Here is a 9924-nt window from a genome sequence, read left to right on the forward strand (position 1 = left end):
AACAGCAAGTCAGAGTCCTCCAGTGCAAATCCATATTCCTGGGATAACTTTGTTTGGGTCTTTTCTTCTGTCAGGAGCTGAAGATACAAGGCCAAAGGTCCACTTCTTCTGATTGGTCTTGGGTGAGGTGAAGGAGAAACAAGGTTCCACTGCAATCCCCAAACCCCTCCCATCCCCAATTTCATTATTGAGAGTCAAACTGTAACCCCAGTCTCCCTCACCCCTATCCCCATCAAACACCGAGAAAGTGCTGCAAATCCCAGGTCAACATAAAGGAAGCAGAGACTCTGCATCTCTGCAAATCTCCATCCCTCTGCTACATCACTAGGGAATGCAAAGCATGGAAAATTCAGTCACATTTCTTCTTCCCTGTTTTTGCTCCTTGACTTAACCTTGTTGTTTTACATTTTTCTTCCTAGTATTGTCACACAGTTCTTTTTATTCATTTCGCTGCTCATCATTAATCCTCTCCTTAATCTCACTTTCTGGCTTGATGTTTGAGGTGGTTATATCCAATTTGCACAGAAACATTCCTGCAAATTTTGAAAATACAACAATATCAGGCCTGCAAGTATTGATTTCATTGGATACAGATGTACCAAAAATAATTCTGTACAATCTCTACAGACTCAACTGAGTAGTCTGCACCATTCCAGTCACATGCTTAGCCTAATGCATCTTTTTAAATTCTTTCACAGGGCTGGCCAGGCCAGCATTTATTGCCCATCACTAATTGTGCTTCAAGAAGGTGGTAGCCTCCATGAGTTACTGCAGTCAATGTGGTGAAGGCGCACACACAGTGCTGGTAGGAAGGGAGTTCTATAGCTTAATGTTAACTTTTATTTCCTGGACCCAAGACTGAACAGCTATCTTCGACTATTGTATCCTAATATTTCAGAAGCACAGTCAATCATTCTATATAGAACATCACAAGATGTGACTTTATAAAATGTTCACATTCTACTCTAAGCAGTCTATTTGCATCAATAACTGAAACTGGTCTTGGAAAAAAACGTTGCATTGCAAGATAAAAACTCCACTGTACAGTTGCAGTGGTTACCGAAGTTTGCAGGGTTTCCCATGACAGCAATATTTCTGAATCTCAGCAAAAACAGTCTGAGCCAGCTTTTGATCCAGGCTTATAAATTGTTCTATTCAAATGTTAAGTGTGTTTAATGACTGTTCAATTGACTGTGATAGATGTTGATACTGTCCCTGTGAAACCTCAAAATAGTTTCAAAGGGACATCGCTGACACTAACAATATTGGTAAAGCTGTGGTTCAGATTGTTGATTTCTGTTACAATATATCTTGAAAGACAGAAAATCACCAATGTTCCATTCCGAGTCCTGCAACTGTTCTTTTCATGCCATTCATCATCTTGAAGACAGCTAGGCTAGATTGTGCCATCTCCAATGACTTGTGGCTACTACTTTCCAGTTTATTCTGAAGAACTTCAGAACTGTCTTCAAGCAGATTAATTATGCTTTTGCTGACCATCAGTTGCATACATTGTTAAGCACTTTGGCAAGTTAGTGTCCATTTGGATCATATCACCTGACCATTTGAAGCCATATCATCTTCATAATTAACTGTATGCTGCTTGTGTTATCATTTGAGAACTTCTGTGCCTTATGTGATCATGCCACAACGTAATGATCCACGATGATGCTTCGAGTTCTTCAGGTGGCATCTGCAGACAATCCATATCTCTGTTGTACAGAAGAGTGGCAAGAGTCACGACTTGGTACGTCTCGATTTCCATCAACGGCTTCGTGAAACACTTCTGAAACACTCAATCCTGCTGCCTTCAAATGCAACATGTGCCTCTACCCTACAGTTTATAATATTGTTATGATGCCTGCTGTAGTAATGCTCCCAAGGCAGGTGAACTGATGTTTTCAGCTGTTGGCCTTCAGCTTGATGCTATGGTTCCATTATAACGGTGAAAAATCATTCCCCTCTTGTCAAGATTGATGGTAAAGCCCAGGGGCGAAAGGTACATTGTGAAGAAGTTTTCCATGGTATAGTGCCAGAAGATTGGAGGACAGCGAATGTTGTCCCATTGTTTAAGAAGGGGAACAGAGACTTCCCCGGGAATTATAGACCGGTGAGTCTTACTTCTGTTGTGGGCAAGGTTTTAGAAAAAATTATTAGGGATAGGATTTATAGTTATTTGGAGAGTAATGAATTGATTGGAGATAGTCAGCATGGTTTTGTGGAGGGTAGGTCGTGCCTTACTAACCTTATTGAGTTTTTTGAGGAAGTGACCAAAGAGGTGGATGGGGGTAAGGCAGTTGACGTGGTATATATGGACTTTAGTAAGGCGTTTGATAAGGTTCACCATGGAAGGCTTCTGCAGAAAATGCAGATGTATGGGATTGAGGGTGATTTAGGTAATTGGATCAGGAATTGGCTGGCGGATAGGAGACAGAGGGTGGTGGTTGACGGTAAGTATTCGTCATGGCGTTCAGTTACGAGTGGTGTGCCTCAGGGATCTGTTTTGGGGCCACTGCTGTTTGTAATTTTTATAAATGATCTGGATGAGGGTATAGTTGGGTGGATTAGTAAATTTGCTGATGACACCAAAGTTGGAGGTGTGGTAGATAGTGAGGAAGGGTGTCTTAGTTTACAGGGAGACTTGGACAAGTTGCAGAGCTGGGCCGAGAGGTGGCGGATGGAGTTTAGTGCGGAAAAGTGTGAGGTAATTCACTTTCGCAGGAATAACAGATGTGTAGAGTATAGGGCTAACGGTAGGACTCTGAATAGTGTGGATGAACAGAGGGATCTAGGTGTATGTGTACATAGATCCCTGAAAGTTGGGAATCAAGTAGATAGGGTTGTTAGGAAGGCATACGGCGTCTTGGCGTTTATTGGTAGGGGGATTGAATTTAGGAGCCACAGCGTCATGTTGCAACTGTACAAAACTCTGGTGCGGCCGCACTTGGAGTATTGTGTGCAGTTCTGGTCCCCACATTATAGGAAGGATGTGGAGGCTTTGGAGAGGGTGCAGAGGAGGTTTACCAGGATGTTGCCTGGTATGGAGGGGAGGTCCTATGAGGAGAGACTGAGGGATTGGAGGTTGTTTTCGTTAGAAAGAAGGCGGCTAAGAGGGGACCTTATTGAAACATATAAGATGATTAGAGGTTTAGATAGGGTGGACAGTGATAGCCTTTTTCCTCGGATGGAGAAAGCTAGCACGAGGGGGCATAGCTTTAAATTAAGGGGTGGTAGTTATAGGACAGATGTCAGAGGTAGGTTCTTTACCCAGAGGTTGGTGAGGGATTGGAATGCCCTGCCTGCTGCAGTTGTAAATGCGACTAGTTTGGGGGCGTTTAAGAGATCCGAGGATAGGTTTATGGATGGAAAGGGTTTGGTTTAGGTTAGAGGGTCATTATTTTTTAACTGGTCGGCGCAACATCGTGGGCCGAAGGGCCTGTTCTGCGCTGTAGTGTTCTATGAATAATTGGACGCAAGGCCCTGACTAAGTCAGCAAGAAGTGGCCATCAGCAGGCATGTTTTCTTCACAAATCTTCACTTTTGCCCACGGATTCAGTTTGAAAAAATTGCTACTTGCTCTGAATCTAATGCAGATGCCAGGCTATCAAACAGCTGTGATGCATTTCACAAAATGGCACTTTAAAACTCCTCAAATCATCTTGTTTCACTCCGCTGCTAACTTGTAAAGAAGGCATTTTGAGATCATGGTGCCCTTTGGCCATGCTGTCAAACATGACAAACCCATCTGAACTTAGCCAGGGTATCCCATAATGTTTGCCTATTCACTGTGGGACACTTATGAGATCAACAAACATAGTTAACTCAATTCTACTCAATAGCATTCCCTTTTCACTTGAGCAAGTGCAAAGATGTCAGTGGTGCAAGTTTAGTGTGAAACCAAACTGACTCTTGGACAAAACATCTATTAAGGTTGTTATAATGATTCTATTCAAGAGCATTCTGGCAAGCATCTTTCAAATGATAAGAAAGCAAATCACTGAAATTTGAATTTGACAAATCTCTCGCGCTTAGAGGACAAGATATCCTGCAAATCTTCTACTATCCATTTCTTTTAAATGTCTTAATATCTGAGATATTATAACATCAGCAGCACATCTATACACCTCTGAGGATACCATCACTTCCCAGATACTTTGCCGATCTACGCAACTTGCACAGCCTTTCTCAGTTAATCCATTTTGGATGCGACTCAGTCATTCATGAACCAGTTGCTACTGAATTTCATTGATCACTAGCTCTTTGATTTCAGATAGACAAGTTAGGGTATCACTGGTGTTTACTTATCTTTGCACAAATTCACCTTTGTCACAGAATAATTATCTACTATCCATTGATCTCACCAGACCTTAGATTCAAGCCAGTAGCTTCCTGGTCAATGCTCCTCTGTTTGAACACTATGGCTACTCAAAATCTCATTGCTACAATAATTTATCATAAAAAAATCATGGAACACTGTATTCAGACAAGTCTTTGAACCTATGATCTATGACCTCCAAGATCTGCATTCCAATCCAACATGACACTCCACTTTCAGTCTGCAAATTGTGTGCGCGACACTTAAACTCACACTAAAAATTAAATTCTACTTCCAATCTTAATATAACTACACAAAAAGCTTGAATCTGAAAATAATGGCAAATAATCCAAAACTGGAATTAGAATCTCTATAGCGTTCCTCAGACAGAGTCATAACATCATACAACACAGGGGACCATTCAGCCTCTTAAGTCTATCTATGACTCTTTTGAAGAGCATTCGTTGGTCCCACTCCTCAGCTTTTTTACCCACATTTCTGCATTTCTTTCTTCCAGAATTTATCAAATTCCCTTTTGTTGGGGACTACTGTTGAACTGTATCCACCTCATTCACTCAACCGATGCTTTGTATTTTCAAAAATGGGAACAAGTGGGGGTCAAGACAATTGTGGGGAGGGAGGGGTTCACAAAGAATATTCAGGGCTCCTCCACAAACTTGTACAACACCCTTCAACCCCTTTCCCTGATCCACTAAAAGTGTAAATATGTCATAAAATAAGTCAAGAAATCTGTCCAAGAACATTTATGCAAGGCATTAATAGTAAAACAAATCTCATTACATTATACTACATTGAAAGTAAACTGCTCCATTTGCATGGGGCACATACTAGACTTCTGCATGACTTTTCAATGCATCAGTAAATTACTCAGTCCGTGACTTGGGAGTTTTAGTATTCACTAACATATGTTCCTATGTCAATATTTCAACGATAGTGATGTAACCAACTTTGGCAAGACTATCTGTTAATGTCACATAAATAATAAAACATTGCTTCAGACTGCAGCAGTCAGGGGAAAATTAATTGAAAAGCTGCTCCACAGTGGATTTTCAATTACACACATATTGCTCCTGCATAAGTGAAACATACATTTACCTCCTGGCAGTTTACTCCACCTAGTTTCTCCCAACCTAGCTGAACATTTTTATTATCTTAATGCATCAAATCATCATGTATAGTCCTGGTGGTGGAGAGGAAATATGCTGGACCATGGGGAGCAGAAGAGATCTAGTGGATGAAGTGCTGCACAAAAATGAATATTGATTAAACTTTACCCAATACGGTACAATAAGTCTAATTACGTAGTGTATGTAAATGAAAATTAGAGCAGTTTTGATTTTCATTTTAAAAAATATTGAAATGGGATTTTTAATCTCCAAACAACTTTTAATTGAAATTGAAGAGCTTTTCTCCAATATTATGTTCTCGGCATTAATGATTTTATTTAGATATTTGGAAAAAGTATGATTTCCACTTTCCTATAGCAGTCATTTGCTACGCTAGTCTGTGTCACTGGTTGTTGCTGATGATGAGAATCATGAGGAAATCAGAATGCTCAACAAACAATAAAACAGAGCAGGTATCAGATTTCTTAAACTGGGTGAAGCGGTTTGAAAATGTAGGTGAAAGAGCATATGAACTCTTTTGGAAATACAGTAATCATGTTTGCAAGGAGCTCAAAGTGGGGGAGGGTGGACATACATACACAATGCTGGCCTAGATTGTGGGCCACTTTTCTTTTAGTTTGGGCACCTAGTGAAAAGATTACAAAATACACCTCTGTTAAAAACATTCCAGAAGTGCATGTTCAGGCATATATGTTGGGGAAGAACGCGGGTGAAAGTGAATGAATTAGAACCAAGATATTCAAGGACCTTGGGGGAAAAAAGGTAGGATAAAAGTCAAAGTTAGTTGCAAAATAGCATCCGAATTTGAGAGGAACACAAATAGAATCAGAATCGCTACAGGAAGGAGGCCATTCAGCTCATTGAACTCACTCCAACAACAATCCCACCCATCACTGTAATCCCCCTGACACTAAGGGGCAATTTAGCATGGCCAATCCATCTAGCAAGCACATTTTTGGAATGTGGGAGGAAACACACACAGACATGGGGAAAAATTGCAAACTGCATACAGACCTGAGGCCGGTATTGAACCTGGGTTCCTGGCGCTGTGAGGCAGCAGTGCTAACCACTGTGCTGCCCACAAGTAGTTTTTTTAATGTTAATGTTCAACCAGCAACAAGGAGAGGGATGTCCTCTGTTTAAAATGCAGATGTCGTAATTATGCTAAAGCAGTTGATAGCTTTGATTTGATGAGAGGAAACATCTTGAAGACTGGTTAGATGGAAGAGATGAAATAAAATGAACAAGTCTTGGGGGGGGGGGGGGGGGGAAGTACTGCTATGGTGGTGGAATGCAGGTTGATTGCCCATTTTATTTGATTTTAGTTGTAGCCAGTTGCCAGGAAGAGTACTCAAGGAATAGCTGTTTCACAACACATTAAGCAAATGTTTGAGAAGGAAAAAAATGAGTTACTCATGACAAAACCACAAATATTTGTTAATGCAAAGCTAATGAAATATAGAGATCTGTTACCACGTAGAGTGCATGCTATCAAAGATAACAGGATGAAATTTCTCCATGAAAAATGGGAGAAACCTTGTTTTTCTTAATAATCAACAAAATTGCATTCCCATAACTCACATATTCCTTCTATATCACAAAAATATAGATATTATTGCTAAAAGAGAAATTTCATAGCCACAGTGTGATAATGTATCAGAGACTGTCCATATGGTGTAATTCATTCAATTAATATTACTCAGAAAGACCACAAGATAATTAAATGGAAATGTCTCACTAATGTATCAAGAGGTGCTCTCCTGGGGTTCAGACTGAGGGACATTGTTGAGGAAAACTAAAGGAAGCTTTACTCTACAGTATCTGACCTGACAGATCTCAATGCTAAAACTGGATGGCACAATTAAATGTTTTATTCTCTAGCAATAGTATGCCTCAGCTTGATGAGGCATAACAGAAGTATTTTTCCTCAATTACATCCTTCACCTGAAATTTATAAAGAAATGATTTTTTTTAATCAGGTAAAGGTTCCAATTTGAAATTCATTAACATCACAGTGATTTTTTCAATGAGTGTCTGCACTGAGGGAACATTGATCAGCATCTATTTAATCCTAGACACTAAAAGAAGATGGGATTTGTTCCCTAATTGTGCCATGGCGTGTGCAATATAGGTTCATACCTGGGGTCTATCGAGCAGTGAGATGCACTGCAGCCTTCAAAGAAAGGACTGCAAAAAGCCAAATGCCTACTGCATACAGATCATACATATATCAAGTGCCAGGAGAATCGAGAAAGGAGATAAATTCCTGTATTACTCAAGTTATTTGGTTGTCCCAGCCCCCAGGGTTGCATCATACCACACGAGCAGAGAAGTCAGATAGGTAAGCTGGCTTCTTGGCCTCTGGGGAATGCATGAAGCATATTTTGAATCATACGGGGGGGGTGGCGGGGAATGTGGGTAGGGTCTGTTAATATTCCCTCCCTCCTTGCAGCAAAATGCATTTACTTCGTCCCTTCATTAGCAATCAGGGTGGGAACATAAATCCCATCCGTTTATGCTTCAGTGGATTAGAGCTTTAGTGCACCAACACCATCCAGTGACAGCGGATCCTACAAAAATGAAAGGTATAGACTCTGCCAAAATGTTATTATTTTTCAAAAGATGGGGAGAGCGGGGGACGGGGGGAATCAAACATTGCACCCGCTATCGTTTCCACGGCTCACAGATTAACTACCTCTACGTCTATAGCAGTGATTGATACAGTTAGTTCAACTTTAATGGGACAGTCAATGGATGCAATCTCTGGGATCGAAATTTTTATGCTCCATTGAACTGCAAGCTTGTAACCACATTAAAGATGTATGTTTGCTTTCGAGCTGCTCTATATTAGAAAGAAAAGGTACATTCCACGCTCGGTGCCTCATGCACAGTAACATTGCAGTAAAAAAAATCCTACCAGATGTAATCAAAAAGAAAACATCCTACAATCTGCTACAATTAAAAAAATACATAGCATCAAGAAAGGCATGCACTGTGAAAAAGGTATATGACGTCACCCCATTGGAATTTCTACCCCACCACTTGGCAACCTCTCTGCGCAGAAATACATTGATGTGGATGTGCCGGCGTTGGACTGGGGTAAACACAGTAAAAAGTCTGACAACACCAGGTTTTAGTCCAACCGATTTATTTGATAGTAAAGCTTGTGAGTTTACTATCAAATAAATCGGTTGGACTAAAACCTGGTGTTGTCAGACTTCTTACAGAAATACAATGCCAAACCATCCGTCATGAGGCGGGGGGGGGGGGGGTGGAGAGGACTAGGTTTTATGTATAAAAAACACAATTTAAACCATGTAAAAAAGTAAACCTGTGAATAACACCAACATTTAACCTTATTTACGGTACTTTTTTCTATAACGTGCATCCGTAACATGTTTAAATTGTCTTTTATTGCTGCGGATCTTTGGAGGAATGATACGAACGCAGAACTGGAGCTCCAGCATTAGGACCGGCGCACCTCTCCCTTTGCAAAAATATTTGACTGGGATTGTCATTCCCCAAAGATACAGTGAGAAAAACTTTGTAACTAAAAGATTCTTGTACTTTCTGCACAGGGTGACTGCCTGCTGGCTGGCTGTCCCTTACCCAGGCTGGAAGGCTCTTGTTGACTCTCTTTCTGGTGACCGTCTCTTCGTTTTCCAGGAGATAGAAGGCGTCCCTCAGCTTGTTCAGCTTGTTCTCCCTCCGCAATTTCCAGCCCATCCACAGTACCAGCCCGAAAACCAGAAAGCTCACACTCAGCCCGAAGTAACCGGTCAGATAGATCAGCATGAGCCACAGGAGCGTTTTGCCGAAGCGGGTGAACAGTGCCATCATGTCGGTGACGGCCAGGCTCGAAGCCCTGGCTTTCTCAGGAGTCCCGCTAACTGAGGTGGGCGCCCCCTCCTCTCGAGCGCTGGGCTTTCGATCCATGAGGTGATATTTTTTTCCCTCTCTCTTAGGGACCAACAAACAAAAAAGGGATTTCGAAATAAAACTAGACAACAAAAGCAACACTAAATGAAAAAAAATAAGTGGACCAGTTTCAGTGAAGAGCAGAAGTCATCTCGGCGCGAGCGGCTGGGGTTCCTCCCTCACTGCAGCGAAGCGGGTTCCGGAAAATAGCGAAGCCTCCGCTCGGAAGCTGATTGAGTGAGTGAGAGGCGCAGTGCTGCAGGACAAACACCACTCTGCCGCCTTGCAGCAGCAAAAAGTGAAAGCCAACCTCCTCTTCCCTCCCTCTTATAGCCTCTTGCCAGAGGGCGTTGCTGCCAGCCGCATCCTGAAGAAATGCTTTTTGTTTCAAAGATCTTTGTAAGCGGCTTCAAATCTCAACTTCATTGCTAACCATTGCTTTTCCCCTCAACTCACTCAAAAGCCGTGGAGAAAAATTCAGCCTATATCCGCAGAGTTTATTATGGTGACTTTATATGTTTTTTTTAAGTATCTGAAAGTTTG

General features: G+C 41.4%; 1 protein-coding gene across 1 annotated transcript in view; it reads right to left on the bottom strand.

Moving 5' to 3' along the window:
• The window catches only part of esyt1a (extended synaptotagmin-like protein 1a), a 112231-nt gene extending 102307 nt beyond the window's left edge, over positions 1 to 9924 (bottom strand). Inside the window, exon 1 of the mRNA XM_080183254.1 lies at positions 9073 to 9924. Coding sequence (XP_080039380.1) covers positions 9073 to 9399 — 327 coding nt within the window. The 5' untranslated portion in view covers positions 9400 to 9924. The remainder of the gene's footprint in view (positions 1 to 9072) is intronic.

Source organism: Carcharhinus amblyrhynchos, unplaced genomic scaffold (assembly GCF_965287045.1).
Source record: "Carcharhinus amblyrhynchos unplaced genomic scaffold, sCarAmb.v2.hapA chromosome_202, whole genome shotgun sequence".
In the NCBI taxonomy this organism is placed as follows: Eukaryota; Metazoa; Chordata; class Chondrichthyes; order Carcharhiniformes; family Carcharhinidae; genus Carcharhinus; species Carcharhinus amblyrhynchos.